Source organism: Lontra canadensis, unplaced genomic scaffold (assembly GCF_010015895.1).
Source record: "Lontra canadensis isolate GAN:19392208 unplaced genomic scaffold, GSC_riverotter_1.0 scaffold6, whole genome shotgun sequence".
Classification (NCBI taxonomy): domain Eukaryota; kingdom Metazoa; phylum Chordata; class Mammalia; order Carnivora; family Mustelidae; genus Lontra; species Lontra canadensis.
The window spans coordinates 12,308,909-12,326,881 of NW_022631000.1; the positions used below are offsets into that span (position 1 = coordinate 12,308,909).

At 41.2% G+C, this 17,973-nt stretch overlaps 1 protein-coding gene across 1 annotated transcript in view; it reads left to right on the forward strand.

Moving 5' to 3' along the window:
* The first annotated feature begins 8,024 nt into the window (after window positions 1–8,024).
* Window positions 8,025–17,973, forward strand: part of TMPRSS7 (transmembrane serine protease 7) — a 31,526-nt gene continuing 21,577 nt past the window's right edge. The window contains exons 1-7 of the mRNA XM_032852653.1: window positions 8,025–8,147; window positions 10,462–10,529; window positions 11,918–12,111; window positions 13,106–13,144; window positions 14,078–14,306; window positions 15,607–15,737; window positions 17,610–17,722. Of these exons, the coding sequence (XP_032708544.1) occupies window positions 8,055–8,147; window positions 10,462–10,529; window positions 11,918–12,111; window positions 13,106–13,144; window positions 14,078–14,306; window positions 15,607–15,737; window positions 17,610–17,722 (867 nt within the window). The 5' untranslated portion in view covers window positions 8,025–8,054. The remainder of the gene's footprint in view (window positions 8,148–10,461; window positions 10,530–11,917; window positions 12,112–13,105; window positions 13,145–14,077; window positions 14,307–15,606; window positions 15,738–17,609; window positions 17,723–17,973) is intronic.

The window sequence follows — 17,973 nt, forward strand, 5'->3', positions numbered from 1 at the left end:
CCAGCTTTCTTCATCATTGTCTTTCAAAACCAATGGCTTGTCTAGAGTCTTTAACCCCAGAAATGATAATTCCACACCACCTCCAACATTTTATCAAGAAAAACTTCAAACATACAACAGAAAAAATTGAGTACTATAAATACATATACTCATACACCTGGAGTAAACCATTAACATTTGCTATACTTGCTTTATCGTATAACTCTCCATCTAGAGTGGATCGTTTTTTAACAATCTTTTCTCTTACACAATGAAAGTCACTACAGTAAAAATCACAAAATAACACGAATAATAATAACTGGAAAAAACTGAAAAATTTTACTCATTTTTGTATGCATAATTATGATAGTAAAAAATAAAGTTAATAAGTATCACATACAAAATATTATATACAAATTTTTACACTTTGCAGTTTACACCCTATATGCCTGTTTTATTATTTTTAAAAAGATTTTATATATTTATTTAGCTGACAAAGAGAGAGAGAGAGTACAACTAGGGAAGCAGCAGGAAGAGGGAGAAGCAGATTCCCACTGAACAGAGAGCCTGACTTGGGGCTCGATCCCAGGACTCCAGGGTCATGACCTGAACTGAAGGCAGACACCCAACTGACTGAGCCACCCAGGCACCCTTGTATGCCTTTTTAAAATTTGCAATGTAAATGTACTCCAAATGGTCACATGGATTAACAAAAACGAAATATTGAAGTTACATTTCTTCATCTTTGTCATGGTACTCTTGTTGCTTATGCTACACCTTCTTTTTAAATGCAGGAATATGCAGCTCCATAGGGTTTGTCGGAGACCCAGGATTCTGCGCCGAGTAAATTCAAATGAATCCAGACCGTTAGAAACTTACTCCTGAAAGAAGCATGTGTCACAGAGTCTTGACTTCGAGACCAACTGTACATGGGAGTCTCTCAGTTAACATCCACATGTCATTCATTATTTACTGAAAGATGAGAATAAAAATGAGCTCATTTGAAGCTTGTATATACATATTTTTAAAACTCATTTGTAATAACGGGAGGCAATTGTTTCAAACTTATCCCAGTCAGAGCTTTTTTCAGGGAGGAGTATTTATTATCTAGACATTATTTAGAATTGCTGGTATATGGTAATACTATAAAGCAGACGTTGGTTGTCTTTCTGCTTGTTTTAAAATCCTGTGCATGTAGTGTAGCCTCCTGTGATTTGCTATCCCTTCCCAGTCATGGCGATGTCAAAGAGAAATAGAGCAGATGGACACCCAGGGAAAGGCTCCGAAGACAGATTTTATTCAGGGCCATTGCAAGAGGGACAGAGACTGCAGGACAGGACATAGCCCAACTCCAGACACAGCAAAGACAGCGGGTGATTTGTGGCTAGTGAGCAGAGTAAGGGGCCAGTGGGTTAGAAAATCACTGAGAAGACATCAAGGGTAGGGAGATTCTCACTGAAGGCAGGCCAAGGATTTACACATCAAGGGTGGGGGATGAGGACCTTGATCGGGTATCAAGGGTGATCAGATGTTAAGTTGTGGGGCAGAGGGAATTCTCACTAAACTCAGAGCAGCGTTCTTGCTACAGCTGGGCTAAGGGATAGGGGCAAGGGATGAGGCCTCGTCAACAAGAGGGCTCAGAGGAGCCTGTCTCAGGGCTGACTCTCAAAGAGAGAATCTTTGTCAGTGGCCACTGCTGAGGACATGGAGCCTACTTACACAGGTGGAAGGAGTAGTTCTAGAAATAAGGGAAATAATACAGAAAATAGGGACAATTAAACAGAGCTCTATTTTTAGATTTCCCCATCTTATAAAGCCTAAAGCATTATTAGTTATTTCATCAGTGTTATTAATAAATTGCAAAGCCAGGAAGTGAATTAGCACATGACATAGTTTGTCTGTCATTCTGTCCTCACCTAACTAACATTTGACCACTTTCAGTCGGCAGTTTCTCGTGTGCTTTCTTACAAATGGCCCTTGAATGAGGCCGGAGATTGTGTCCATAGCAGTGCTTCTCGTCTAAAGGGACACTGATCTGCTTTCCATTAATGCTTTGTGCTCACAGGAAAGCCTGTTTGTGTCACAGGGACGAGCTGTGAAACACGTGAGCAAACCCGGCCTTTTCCTCCCCTACCTGCTAAGGACAATGCCCTTCATGATTCCCCACTTCCCACCCTTGAACCTAATTCAGGCTGGTGTGGGCAGGAATGCGGGAGATGAGTGCAGGATCTTCTCACCAGAAAAGGCCCATGTTGACAGAGGACTGCAAGACCGGGGAGAAAAAAAGAAAAATTCCCCCTGAATGGGGATTTTCAGAGCCTGTAGCTGCACGGTCACGAGCAGAATCAGAGAGCTAGGCTTCTGGAACCTTCCAGGATCCAAGCAGGAGAAATGGGGCTGTGGAGATTTCTAAGAAGCAGGACTGGGGGGTTATAAGTTGGATCTCTTAGTAAATTCTTTAGAAGATACCGGTAAAAATTTTTTTTAAAAAATTTGATTTAACTTTTCATCTCTTATTAATTTTAAAACTGAGAGGCAATATTTTAATGACTTGTAAATATTTTCAGATTGTTGCAGGTGTCACTGAGGCGATCTTGCTTTGAGGCTCTGCTCTGAGGCCCTGACTCGTAAGGAGTTATGTCAAGAAACCTATGGTTTGGGGTGCCAAGTTGGGGTGCGAGGTCCCTTTAACACTCACTATATAGTAATGAGGGAGCTTCAGTTTCTGAACTGGACGGGTGGAGGTAAATTGATTCCTTCCCTCTGAAAGCTAGCTTGGACGCAGCCACCCTTTCTCAAGAGAGAATGTGAGAGGATAAAAACTAGCTTTGAGACCCCACTGTGCTCACACAGGGAAAACCTAACAATGGACAAAGAAAACACTGACGTTTCATCCAAACCTGCGGATGTGAGCGTAAGTACAGCATGGGAAGCCTTCTCTCTTGCTTGAATGCCATTTATTGGTGACCTGGTTAGTAAAATGAGACTGTGTGACTTTATACCAATAAAGCCAGCAATAATAACATACTTGATCTTCTTACGGTACTTAATGGATTTTTACCGATGTGAGCTTGTTTCAAAGTGCTGTACTTGGCAATTGATTTGCAACTGTTTTTCTAAAACTCCAGGGAAATTGTACTGATCTCTATACAAATTCCATTTTAAAATTTAATCAGTGCTAACTGAAACGGCCTATAATGTGTTCCTTCCCCGAAGGACCCAACCTTGGCCTTGTCAGTCCTACACACGCCAGCATTTCTGTGCGTTTCCCTTTTTGACTTCTTTGGGCAAATATTTGAAAATAATTTGGCACCATAGCTCGTTCTGCAATAGAATGTTATTCTCTGGGGAAACACCAGCCTCATGCCTGCAGGACATCCCATTCAATGAAGCCTGGTCTAGTTCAGTTTCACCGGGAGGGATATAAGCTACATTTCACTCCAGGGGTGGACAAGGGTGTTTGGCGAAGAGAATGAGGGGTCCATGAATAATTCAGAATATACTTGGCCACATATTATCCTATTAACTGGTAGGATTAAAGACGTGGACTTTGAATGGAAGAGTGAGGGAGAGTATGAGAGAATGAGAGAACTCTTTAAGAGCACTCAAAAGAGAGATGATCTCTTTGGAACTGGTGTGCTAGATTGTTGCCTTTAAAGGAATGTGTGGTTAAAAGTTATTTCATCACTGGAGTTTAGTTACCCTGACATGTATAAATCTCTCCTTCAAAGAAGCTAAACTCTTGCATACATTATTAAAGAATTCACAGCATCTGATGACAGAGGGTAGAGGAGAAAAAAAAAAGAGAAGGGAAACAATTAAATAATGCATTTTTTCCTCTTGCACGGGATACTTCGCAGATCCATATGCTAAAACCAATAATTTTCTGAGTATTCTATTTAATTCTTTATTTTTAAATAATTCTTTCGTTTGCCATTGAGATGCTGAGTCCCTGACCAGCACATTGGCTGTCTTATGCACACACAGGAGGCCCTGGTTCCTATCCACAGCCTTGCACGAAAACTGGAATGTCAACTTCTGTTCTTCTAACACCCAGTCAGGAAGCCATAAGTGAGAAATCAATTTGTTTCTATAAGGCACTCACTTATATTCTTACTTTCAGTCTTGCCTCAGACAGGAGAAATTGATGGTGGGAGAAAGGCAACATGATACAAATACGTGAAACACCCACCTATTCCCACAGTGAGCTATGTACACATGAGAGGACCCTCCTAGACTCCTGACCTCCTGACCTTCGGGTCCTCTGGGCCACCCTCCAGGAAATTCAGGTCCATCCTCTATAGCATCTATTTAGTGGAACTGGAGAGTTTGAGGAGAGGATCTAGGATTCATGTAATGAATAATTCACTGGGGTTCATATAATGTCTGATTTTTCTCAATTACATGATTTAATGGAAATCATTCTTTACACTTGTATTGATTATGTAGACTGATATTTTGAGGCCTTTTAGCACTAAGATTCTCCTGACTGGGTGACTCCAATCCACATGTGTTCTAGACTGTCTTTTTTCTCTTCTCTTCTCTCTTCTCTTCTCTTCTCTTCTCTTCTCTTCTCTTCACTTCTCGCCCTTTCTTTCCTTTCCTTTTCTTTCTTCTCTTTTTTTAATTCTCTCTCTCTCTCTCTCTCTTTTTTTAAGATATCCAATATCTCAGTTCAGGTGGTCAGTGCCCACGGGAAGCTGCCAGGTAGACAAGCACCTCGAAAAGCCATCAGCAAAGCCAAACCCAAGAAGCCATCCAAGAAGAAAGCTCCCTTCTGGAATGTCCAAAACAAAATCATTGTCTTTACAGTATTTCTCTTCATCCTCGCAGTCATAGCCTGGACACTTCTGTGGCTCTACATCAGTGAGTGAAAATCCGTGTTCTTTTGGGGCTAGGCCTTGTCCTGTGGTATCGGCATGGGCACTGCGTGCCCCAGCTGCCTGGGGTATGTCTGAGAGAATTTCCCAAGTTCCCTGACTGGTAGCCACTCCCAAAACTGTGGAGGATTTAGGGAGGAAGAAAGCAGAATTGTCTTTCCCATTCCTTTCCCATTCCTTTCCCATTCCTTTTACCACCACTGCTTTCTTGCCACGGGAGGGCAGGAGGAGCAGGGATGGGAGATAGGATGACAGGAGCTGCGGAGGAGCTCGGGAGCTTTGGGTAAGTTCAGAAATGTAATGCATTTTTAGCTTTAAGAAGTGAATGGGATTCTCAGTTGTTTCATTTCCTCATCCCACCCACTGCTGGTTTCCAGGCAACCTCATATTTCCAGCTCCCAAGCTTCCTTTCATTCATGCATCTTTCTCTCCGCTGTGTTTATGCTTTTGTTAAGCTGATTGGTTATGCTTTGGTCTATCTGACTGATCCTTTTGGACAGGAGTTCTGACTAAGCTTCTTCTTAAAGAGTACTTACCCATGCCGCTCAGTCCCTATAGCATTTGGTGGCTGATGTTCAACTTCCAACCCCACACATGTTAATATGTTTGATACAAGATACGTGTACTCTCAAGGATATTAAAAATTGGTTGTGAGGCAGGATTTATAGGCAAGGGATGAATGAATATTGTATTAAACAGTTCAGGATCTATCTATATGTATGTATGTGTGTATATATATATATACACACACAGACATATGTATTTATATATACACACATACACACACAGAAACAGATTACTTACAATTTGCAAGGCACAACGTAAGACATCAGACATACCAAGATATATCTCCTACCTTCAGAAAGCTCACAGATGCATTTTCCATTTTCAGAAAACTCAGTTTAGTGCTGGAGAGGGGATGCAAGTTGATTTTTAATTTTTTTTTTAATCTTATTTTTTTTTTTGCTGAAGCAATTACTTTGTGATCACAGAAGAGAGGCATCTAATCTGCCCAGGAATAGGGTCCAGGGAAGGCTTCATGAACCAGTTGTTCAAAATTTATTTCTTTCATATCTTGATATGCCCACTGTGAGCTGTGTCCTGTGATCGGCATGGACGCAGAGCTGGAGAACAGACAGAATCTGTATCTTGAAGGAGCTTGAAGACTAGGGAAGGAAGTCAAGCAAATAGGCAATTAAAAGAAACACAAAACACAATCCCAACCCAGAATGAACCAACTTATTTCCCATCGGTTCTCTGCCGGCCCTCCACGGATAAATTTGAATTGCCTTAGCATCTTTGTGTAAAGATTTGGGACATCACTGTGTAGAAGCAGTCTATTGTCTGTGTGAAAAATCAGAGAAGGACGTTTCAGGAAGATGGAACAGTATAAGCAAAGGGAAACGGGTATGAACAATGGAGAACTGTTCAACAAACAACAATATTGTGACCATGCAGATTGTTGTACGTTGGGCTGAGCTGAAGAGCTGGGTAAGCGTAATCTAGCTCAAGGGTAAATGGATCTCACTTGTGTTGTTGTTATCCGGACCCTTGAGTATTTACTGATGCAGGAAGACTGTGTGAGCTTCTAGATAGAAGGCATGGCTTCCACTCAAATTTTAGAGTCTGTAACAACAACAACAAAAATCTAAGAAGCAGTTCCTTGTGAAAATCAGAAATGAAAACAAACATTGTTTTATACGGGTAGTGAGTCAAGGTGATCCATCCAAGGTCATGTAGCTTGAAAAAACAAATCTAGCCCATCAGCTCAGGCCTTCTGCCAATGCACCCCCTCCCACACCTACACAGCCTCACGCCCCACATGGGGCTACTGTGACCCTGGATGGCTCACACAAAGGGGGTGGCTTCCTATCACTCCCCTAGGTGCCCCTTCTTCCTAATTCAGCCTAATTCAATGTTGGGCATTACTCTAGCAGAGAAATTTTCTTCCTTTCTTCCTCTACTACCCTTCTTCTCTCTCTTTCTTTCCTCAAACATTTATTGAGCTTCAGAGCTACGAAAGACGCTGAGGGACAAAAAGAAGTTACTGTTACTCTTAAAGGACAGACATACAGACAGAAGTTATGATATAGTGGGACATACATCAAAGGGGAGAAATGTACCACTGCCACGGGAGCCAGGCGAAGGGTACCACCGAGGAGTAAGACCGTGGTAACAAAAATGAAAGGCAAAAAGAAGAGCCCCTAATCCCCCCCCCCCCCCGCAACAATTCCCCAAGCTATAGTCAGGTGCTCTAAGGCAAGTCACACACAGAAGTGTTCTTGCTCATGTCGTGTCATCAGTGGTTTCGGGGCAGGCCTGACACCAAATCCCATGGTCCTTACCGGGCAGAGTATTTAAGCACGAGTGACCTGACACTGGGCTGAGAACCAGGCTTTGTGGCTCAGAGGAAGAATGAATTCTCCATGTATTGCACAGAGCTGAAGGCTCACCCAGCATCCTGCGTATCAGCCTCACAGGTCAGATAAGGAGGAGCCCCCAGGAGCTCAGTGACCATCAGCTGGAGGGCCTTTCCCTTCTCCCACACTATGCTCACTTGACCTCAGAGTAGACATTTCTTACCTCCTTACTGTCTTCAGACTCAGGATCCATGGAAATTGCATATGTTCTTTTTGGTCCCTTAGTGACTCTAGCATGTGTATAAAGTCAACAAGTTCTTTTACCTTTTAGTCTTGCTCAGAAGTATTTACCAGGAGTCAGTACAGAGAACAGACTATCCGAAGAGAAATGTTGATCTACTGCTAATGGAAGTGTTGTTAGTAACGACATTTAGAGCCTTCCCAGGCTATGAGCCAGGAACATATGTAGCTGTCCAATAAAACCATTTGAATAGGAATACCTGGGTAGCTCAGTGGGTTAAGCAGTTGCCTTCAGCTCAGGTCATGATCCCAGGGTCCTGGGATCGAGTCTCACATCAGGCTCCTTGTTCAGCGCGGAGCCTCCTTCTCTGTCTGTCTACAGCTTCACCTGCTTGTGCTTGCCCACTCTCTCTGACAAATACATAAATGCAATCTTTAAAATAAGTAAATAAATGACACAAACCATTTGATGAGCTTGATACTGACATAAATCAGACAGTGCCTCACTGCCACACAGAGGGAAAAGTCCCTTACCCGCTTTCTCTCCTGTCTTACAGGTAAGACAGAAAGCAGAGATGCTTTTTACTTTGTTGGGATGTTTCGCATCACTAACATTGAGTTTCTTCCTGAATACCGACAGAAAGAGTCCAGGGAATTTCTGTCAGTGGCACAGACTGTGCAGCAAGTGGTGAGATGATGGAGGGTGTGGGGGGCGGAGACAGGAGGGAGGGTTGTGTGGGAGGTTGGGGAGATTGGGGTCAGGGAGTGAGAGTTTGCGGTGGAGGGATCACAAGGTGACCGTGCTCCCAGGTGAGCAGGGAGGATCAAGGAAGTAGTCAGAGGGAATGCGGTATTTAGCTCATCTTGGCTGTAATTGCTTATTTGATAGAACTGCTAATTAATTTAATTTAATTTGTTTACTCATGTATTTTATTTATTGCTGAAAGTGAAAGCAAGAGCTCTCTGAGCTCCAGTTTTTCTCATCTGTAAAATAAAGGAATTGGGTCAGTTGATCTTTAAAATGCCTTCCAGAACTAAAATTATAATCATACTGCTTAATTCTAGGAGCTGTACACATTTATATCAACCTCAATACACTGGAATCTCTTTACTTAAAAAAAAAACCCAAAATAAAAACTCTCTTTATAGATTTAATATGTATTTAACCATAAAAAATTATAAAATTCAGAAAATTACAAAAAGGAACAAAAAAACTTTCTTTAACATCATCTGCAAAGATAGAGCCCTTTTTATTCTGGACCACAGAGACATATAGGACAGCACAATATTGGAATATTAGTAGATGTTCAGATTTATAATCTGAATTTTTCCTCTTAACATTAGGTTATATGTTTCTATGCAAGTACATTCTTTAAAAAATGTAAGTTTTAATAGCTACAAAGTTAGCCAATCCCTTTAAATTTTTTTTAATTTAAATTCAATTTGGTTAACATATAGGGTATTATTAGTTTCAGGGGTAGAATTTAGTGATTCATCAGTTTCATACAATACCCAGTGCTCATTACATCAAATGCCTCCTTAATGTTCATCCCCCAGTTATCCCATCCCCCCACCCCCCTCCTCTCCAGCAACCCTCACTTTGTTTCCTACAATTAAGAGTCTTTTACGGTTTGTCTTCCTCTCTGATTTTATTTTTCCTTCCCTTATGTTCATGTTTTGTATCTTAAATTCCACATATGAGTGAAATCTTATGGTATTTTTGTTCTCTGACTGACTTGCTTCCCTTAGCGTAATACCCTCTACCCTCTAGTTCCAGCCACCTCGTTGTAAATGGCAGAGTCAATCCCTTCTTATTGGATATTCAAGCTGTCTATTGCTCCTATGGGTAATGCTACATGAAACTGCTCCATAGATTGTGTATATCCGTGATTACTTCCTTAACTGATCCCCTAAAAGTGTATAAAATAATCTATTCACGGTTCTTGATATACATTACCCACCAGAAAGCTTCTGCCAATTTGTATCTGCACAGTAATGGAGAGGGTGCCCTACACAGGGGCGCCCCTACTGCCAGGACAGGCGCCCTGCCCTGTAGACTGGGGAAAGGCTGTGTGTGAGAGAGGGCAAGCTAAAACAACCGGCACAGTGACTCCTATTTCCTGAAGGCCACCCACACACGGACTATGTAGCTAAACCTTTCACCTTTACTGTGTATCAGTTATTCCTTGAATTAGTCCAAAGATTCTGAAGGAAGGAGGGAGGGAAGGAAGCGAGGGAGGGAGGAAAAGAGAAAGAAAAAGAGAAAAGAAAGAAAGAGAAAGAGAGAAAGAGAAAGAGAAAAGAGAGAAAGAGAAAAAGAAAAAAAAAGAAAAAGAAAAAGAAAAAGAGAAACACATAGGGGGGCTCAGCGGTTTTCTATAACACCTTCTGTGTTGCATAGTGAATTTAAACCTCACAATTAGGTGGGTGACTTCGCTATTAAGTAGGAAGGGGAACACAGGAGCAGGAGATTTCGCAGAGACTCAGTCTGGCGTTAGAAATGCTAAGGAAGGGCCAAGAAGGTAAATTGAAGTAGTTCTCTTCTGGCTCCAACTCTGGAGTTTTAAAAGGGCTGGGTGTTTCCCTAGAGACCGGACCCGGCGGAAGGCACCGCCTGCCCCCTAGTGGCTCGGACCGCAATGTGTCCTTAAGAATATAAATTTTCTAGACTGCATTGCTAGAAAAGAGGTTAGGTCAAGTACTTTGAAAATGTACTTAAAGGAGTTTGACTTATTAATTGAGGAGATAATTAACCTTTGGAGTAGGCAGAATACAGATGTTAAGCTTAATTAGGGTGTCTCAAGACAGTAGTGAATGAACCAAGGTAACTGATTATTCTTCATAGAGAGCACAGGGACAGTAAGTAACTCAGCACCTGAGGCTTCAGCCAGAGCCCCGCTTTTCTCCCTGCTAGCTGTCAGAGTTTGGACCTACAGCATGCTAGGTACCATAGATGAAGCCAATTTGAAAAACTTCAGAAACCTCGTTTTTTTCTTTTTTAGGTAAACCTGGTTTATACAACATCTGCCTTCTCTAAATTTTACAAGCAGTCTGTCGTTGCAGATGTCAGGTAATGTATGTCCCTTGCTTTGGGACGTCTGTGTTTACTTCTGTAAATTCCTCTCAAGGCTGTGGAAGGGCTCAGCTATGACCATTCTCCAGTAACTTCCTGGGGGCGGCTTTGGGTTAATACGTTTTACCACAACTGGCGACCCAACTCTCCCCTGCTGTCATGCTGAGTTTTTCTCTGCATCTGTTAAAGCCTGCCCTCTCCCCACAGCTGGGGTCCTGGGCACCCCCGTATTAATGCTCCTGGGCACAATGGCCACAAATATGGCTACCATTGGGTGGGGGTAAAATCAAAACACAGTGCAGGATTTTTCAAAATATATTCAGCTAAAAACTGATCACTGGAGAATTTCTGAGGAAATAAAGGATCTCATGGTCAAATAATTTGTGTCAAAATTTTTATGAATTTTAAATTCATAAATAAAATTAAAAATTTTATGAATTTTTAATTGATTTGTTTTATTAAAACTTATTTCTCAAACTGTGTGCCATGTCCCCTCACTTCCTGCATCTCTGCTGAGACTCACAATTCCCTTTGGCATACCAAAGACATTAAGAAGTCTGGAAGTAGGGGCACCTGGGTGGCTCAGTGGGTTAAGCCGCTGCCTTCGGCTCAGGTCATGATCTCGGGGTCCTGGGACCGAGTCCCGCATTGGGCTCTCTACTCAGCAGGGAGCCTGCTTCCCTCTCTCTCTCTCTCTGCTTGCCTCTCTGCCTACTTGTGATCTATCTCGGTCAAATAAATAAATAAAATCTTAAAAAAAAAAAAGAAGTCTGGGAGTAGAACAGTTTGTTTACTTTCTCTTTCCTACATTATTTACCATAGAACACTTAAGGTTTGTTTTTCATAAAACATGACAGTATTTGTGCACTTAGAGCTCTTGCTCCAGGGTTTGGCTGAAAACCAAGTTGGACTGGATTCCAGGATTTGCTACTTACTAGCCATATAATTTTCAGTTGGAGTTGATCTTGACTTCCTTTTCTGTAAAACTGCAATAATAGGACCTTCCTCATAAGATTAAGTGGGATAAAGCAGAATTTAGCACTATGTCTGGACATGGTAAAGTGTCAAAAATCATAGTTGTTTTTATTTGTAATAGCAGTGAATCTCTGATATCCATAAAAATAGTGTATTTTCCAGGGAAATGCAACTATACACGAATGATTCTAGATGAGAACCCAACACAGCAAGACACATACTATGATGCTTTCCCTTCCCAGTTCCAACAATAGGAATCAGTGACTTCTTAAAAAAGAAATTTTGGAAGTTGAAGGATGTCCTCACTGACTTACCTTGAATCATCCAGTTGGGTCACTGGCTTTCTATGAGAGTCCACTTCCTAAGATATATACCTGAACATTCCTCTTTTTTTTTTTTTTTTTCTATAGTGGCAACAACAAAGGTGGCCTCCTTGTCCACTTTTGGATTGTGTTTGTCATGCCAAATGCCAAGGGCCATATCTTCTGTGAGGACTGTGTGGCTGCCATTTTGAAGGACTCCATCCAGACGAACATCATAAACCGAACCTCTGTGGGGAGCTTGCAGGGCCTGGCTGTTGACATGGACTCTGTGGTACTAAATGGTGATTGTTGGGTAATTCTCCTTCATGCATTCCTTCCTGCAGCACTCCTGAAACTGCCATTAAACACAGTCAATATTATAATGAAGTATTCTTTCCACAATCCCAGTGAAACAGGATTAGCTGAGGGTGTTGATAAAGGAAGTTGCTAAATGTTATATACGATGATTGGGCAATACAAGTGGGTTCAAAATATATGTGAGATTGAATTTGTTCAAGTGTCCCCTGCCCTATATTTAATTCATGAATCTTCAAAGTAAGTCTCCGAGTCCTGAAGAAGAGAGAATTTTGCTGAAGCTTACCTTGTCTTTTCCCTTGTCCAGACAGAACTACAGCTGTACTACAGAGTGCTGCCCAGTGTTCCACAATAGCTTCTTGAGTAGCTCTGCCAAAATGCAAACTTCATAGTTTGATTCGCCAGTAAAATACTTTAATTAATTGTGTGACCCCCCAAATTATGCTTTCTCTCTTGATTTAAATCATATCAAATCATTTAAATGTAAATTAAAATCTTATTAAAATCATATTAATCATATTAAATTTTATATATGTATCTCCACATGCCAGGCATGTAATGTAGTAGTATGTGGCCGGTAAGTAATGAATGAATGAAATATCTCGAGTGGAAAAGTCTGCACCACAAATACTATTTCAGATCTAGGACTAATTATTATTATGTTTCTTTTGTTGCTCTTTACCCTTAAAGATATTTAAAATGTGTCGCTATGGACAATTTCAAGCATCAAGAAGAGTAAAGAGCATAGTGTCATGAACTCTCATCTACCCTTTATTCAGCTTCAACAACTATGAACTCATGGCCGTCCCACTTGCTCTTGAAATACACAGACAACTTCCCCTACCCTCCCTGGATCATTTTAAAGCAAATTCCAGAAATGATGAATTGCTGGACAGAAAGGAATTTTCACTAAGCAAAATTCCAAAAAATGCTGGAATGCTGGAACTGACAGTCTCTTTTCCCTGTGTTTTTTCAATGCAGCTGGGCTTCGGTCAGATTATTCTTCAACCATAGGATCTGGTAAAGTATGACATGCAGTTTCTCCTACGCTGTCTCCAAATCAATATCCTTTTTGGCTGTAGTTTTCTTTTTCAAATGATGGTATTTGGTAATGTTGCCTGTGACAGAAATACACTTGAACTGGCTTAAGCCCAGAAGAAACGTGATTGGCTCTTATAACTGGGACATACATGGAATGTGCTGTCTTCAGGCGTGTTTGGGGCCAGGTTGCAAAATAAAATATCATCAGAACTCTGCATCCTTGCTTTTCCCTGTGGAAGCTTCGAGTGTATTCTTCTAACTCAGTGTCATGAATTGCAACCAATAGATCCTAGCTTAGAATTTACCAGTAGCAACAATAGTAGAAAAAAAAAAAGCCCACACAAATTTCCAGAATTTTTTCAGAAGTTCTGGGGCTGAACTTAGTGCCTCAGATCGGCTGGCCTGCCCATTCATGAACCAGCTTCTTTTACTCTGATTAGCCAGTCTGGGTCATGTGCCCATCTCTGGTCGTAGAGGTGAGTTTAACCCCAACCAAACCATACAGGCAGGGTAGGGGTAGTTTCTCAAAGTAAGTCTTGGTGCTGTTACCAGAAGAGAGGGGAACAGATTCCAGGCTGGCAAAAACAGCAGATGTCCTCCATATGAACTCTTTGGTCCTTACTCTTTATAAAGATATCTAGAAAAGTCATTCCTGGGACACCTGGGTGGCTCACTCAGTTAAACGTCTATGCCTGCCTTCCACTCAGGTCATGATCCCAGGCTGCTGGGATCAAGTCCCACATCGAACTCCTTGCTCCGCCAGGAGCCTGCTTCTCCCTCTGCCTGCTGCACCTCCTGCTTGCTCTCTCTCATTCTCTCTCTCTCTCTCTTATTCTCTCTGATAAATAAAATCTTTAAAAAAAATTTTTTTTTAAAAAGTTCCTAAAACAAAACAAAGTGCTGTCTCCACAGACAAAGGCTGCTCTCAGTACTTCTATGCAGATCATCTGTCTCTCCGCTACCCTCTGGAGATTTCTGCAACCTCAGGGAGGCTGATGTGTCACTTCAAGCTGGTGGCCATCGTGGGCTATCTGATTCGTCTCTCGATAGAGTCCGTCCAGATTGAAGCTGACAACTGTGTCACTGACTCCCTGACCGTTTACGACTCCCTCTTGCCAATCCGGAGCACCATCTTGTATAGGTACTCTGGCGAGTAAAGACTTTTTTACAGTGTCTCTCTTGGGCAGTATCTTGTTTCCCTTAGACTTTTAAAACTATTTTTGTGTGCGCTCATGAGATCAAAGAACTGACCCATGCCTTATTTAATATCCCCTGTATGAGCCAGAGCCTATGGGACACAACGTTCACTGTTTACTTGCTGCATACAAGGGTCAAAATCAGTATAGCAGGAAGGTCAGCCAATATTTCTGAAATCTAGCTGACTCTTCTGTTTAATTTTACTTTTATTGCAACTGCAATGAAATCTGTTTCATTAGCATGTGAGAATAAATCTTCTGATGATTGCACACCATTAGTAAAGCAATTAAATTTTCTCCCTTATTATAAAGATAAAACAGTGTTCATTATGAAAGTAAACAGAGAAAAACAAGATCAATATTTCACAATCCCATTACCTAGAACAACTGTTATGTTTTTGCACAAATATTTTCATTCCTATATATATACATAATTACACACACACATATCTATACATACCCTAATATTTTTTACTTACTAGCAGATATCTTTTTGTGAGTGCTTATTAAGTATTATCTTGATGATTTAATAATGATAGTTATAATTTATTAAAAATTTAGTATTTGTTACTGTGCTAAAAAGGCACATTAATTATTATTTTTAATAATGCTTATGTATGTATGCAACCGTGTTCTACGTATGTATATTTTGGTGATGAATATGCATTACTAGAAATTTCAACAGTATGTAATGGTTACAGTGAAATATAAGTTGGTCACTGGCTCTGATTTCTCAGCTATTATTATTATTATTTTTTTCATCCTTCCAGACATGCTTTGCTATTATCACACTTAATCCTCACCCCAGTGCTGTGAGGAATAGAATCTTGGTACTACCACCCTTTCACAGTCGGGGAGCTGGCATCTTTGAAGATTAGTTCCTTGACTGCTCAGGCTCTTTCAGCCAGTTAAGTGATGGACCTGAGTTTTGAACCCAGTTTTCCTGAGGCCAGAACTCAGGACCGTAGCCATTTCAGTAGTTGCCTATGCCTTGCTGCATCTCAAGGGGGGTCCAGTGACAGCCATCCAGGAGAATTCTCTGATAGTTACCCGGCAAAAGTTTCTATATCTTTATCACCTCCCCTCTGTGGTGCCCTGTGGCAGTTGAAGATCTGGCTGGTGGAGTGTGCCTAACAAGAACTGTGTGGATGGCCGGGGAGATGGGTGGAATTAGCGGTGGGTGGAGGCTTACTGCTCAATAACCTGTTATTACTCATGGACTTTTGTTTTGTTGTCTGGTTTCAGAATTTGTGAACCCACAAGAACGATAATGTCCTTTGTCTCCACAAATAATCTCATGTTGGTGTCATTTAAGTCTCCTCAGATATGGAGGCTATCAGGAATCCGGGCATTTTTCGAGGTCATTCCAGAAGAACGTAAGTCTTTCCTAATTGAAAAAAAGTCACCTTGAAAAATATCTGTTATCATAGTCCAGTCTTATCTCTCCTGAGGCTGTGTTGTAAAACCAGTCCTATTAGTCAGGAACCTTGACTCAGGGTCCAGTCAGAGGAGAGAGATTGCATTATTTAAACTGCGAGCATTAATGTGAACAACTGTTAACTCGGCATGGAGGTGTCAGCTAGGTCACTCAAAAGGCAGAAAACCTAAGTTGTTCTGGGTGTAATACTTGTAGGAAGCAACTACCCCCTGTAGTTCTGGGGGGCACAAAGGAAATCGGTGACAACGCTGACAATTTATAATGTGGGGGGGTCTGTGGACTGAAACTCAGACCCCTGGCGGAGGGGAGAGGAGGGTTGCTGCTCAGCTGGAGCCGGTGTCTCTGAGTTCAGGGGCGGGTGTTCACGGACGTGGGACCCAGACCTTCGAGGAGGGGTTGCCAGATAGCCGGGGCTGTATCTTTGAGGAAGATGCAATAAAACGGAAGTTGGGAAAACTAACAGGGTTCAACTCTGCTACAGGAAGAAAGTGTAGTTGCGCGGGGTGGGGGCGGGAGAGAGTCGGGGGTAAAAGTGGGAAAGAATGAGGGGAGAAAAAGGGAGGAAGGAGGATGGGGTAAGAATCGTTGCTCGGGGGACTTTCCCGGGAAGAGGAAACAGAAACGCGGGAAGCCCCATTCTTCCTCCTCCGGGGTGCTAGTGTTCCTGCAGCGCCCCCTATGGGCAGGGCCTGGCAGGAAGCCAGGTGGCAAAGGACAGAAGCTGCTGGAAAAGTCCCTGTCACAGCCCCAGAGAAGGGCGCATTCGCAGCTCAGTGGTAATAGTGCAGTACCTCACACTACAGTGGCTGTCTTCCGTGAATTCTCGTTAATAGCAATACGTGTGAATGCCATCCTAGAAAGTGCACCGGAAGTAAAACCCAGAGATTTGATGGGTTTTCCTAGGTAGAGAGTGAGCAAAAAAGTGACCTAGCTTCCTTTCCCTCTTCTCTTTTTGACTTGGGTTGGCGAAGTAAAACAAAATAAAAGTGAGCCTTCACTGAAAGTCTAGTCTTTTTGTAACTTCTTTATGAGCCCTGATAAGGTTAAAGGATCAGAATGAGAGATGGGCAAGGAGGGCAGTGGAGCTGGCTTAAGTTAGATGGTCATAGCTTCATAAGTCCACCTACATTTTAAGGCAGTGGCTTATTTTGATAGGTTTGTTTGGTCAAATTATTACAAAACTAAATACAAAGTTGACTTAACGAGCCAAATTGAACAAGCTATTTGAGATTTTGTTGAGTTGAAAATTATCTCTAACTCCAAAGATGGAAAAATATGATTAGCTCAGAAGTATTACAGTGAAATTTGTGAACAAACATTTATTGAGCATGTACTATATGCTAGGAATGATTCCAGGTGTTAGGGAAAGCAGCAAACAAAATAGATAAAGGAAATTACATTTTAGCAGAAGGATGCCCCTACAGTAAAAATAAATGTTTAGATTGTTTTATTTAAACAGAACAACGTTATGTAAACTGAGTATATTTCTTCAACAACAAATATACACTAATGAGAACAAATAGGCTTAGAAGCTTTAAAATATATTTGAGTTATGTTTTTAAAGAGATTAATAGCGTCCTATAGATCTGTAGTCAAAATGTGATTGAAAAGAAATATAGAATTTAAACAAGACGTTTAGCTATATATCTATAGGGTGCTATTTCTTTTTGGAAAAACTGGTTTAAGTTTCAAAAAGTATGTAAGTTTGATGATCAAGGAGTGTGCTTTTGTAGTTAAAGAAATGTATGCAATGCATTTCCCATAATCTCACAACTGCAAATCATTGCGTGTTACTGGATATTTTTTTCAGAGTGTGAAAACACAGTATTGGTCAAAGAAATCACTGGCTTTGAAGGGAAAATTTCAAGTCCATATTACCCAAGCTACTATCCTCCGAAATGCAAGTGTACCTGGAAATTTCAGGTAGCCTAGTTTTACCACACTTTAGAAAAATATTGTTATCTTACGTTTAGGAATCTATTTTTAATTACCTTTATTTTTACTACAAAAAGAATGTGAGTTAATTTTTTAATACTTAAGCCTTAATCAAACACATTACCTAGAACATGAAAGGTCCTTGTAATTTCAACTATCTGCCCATAAATTAACTGTTCTTTGCCAACGGGCTTATTTTTCCAATTGTTATTTTGTTCATCTGTATTAAAAAATGCAAA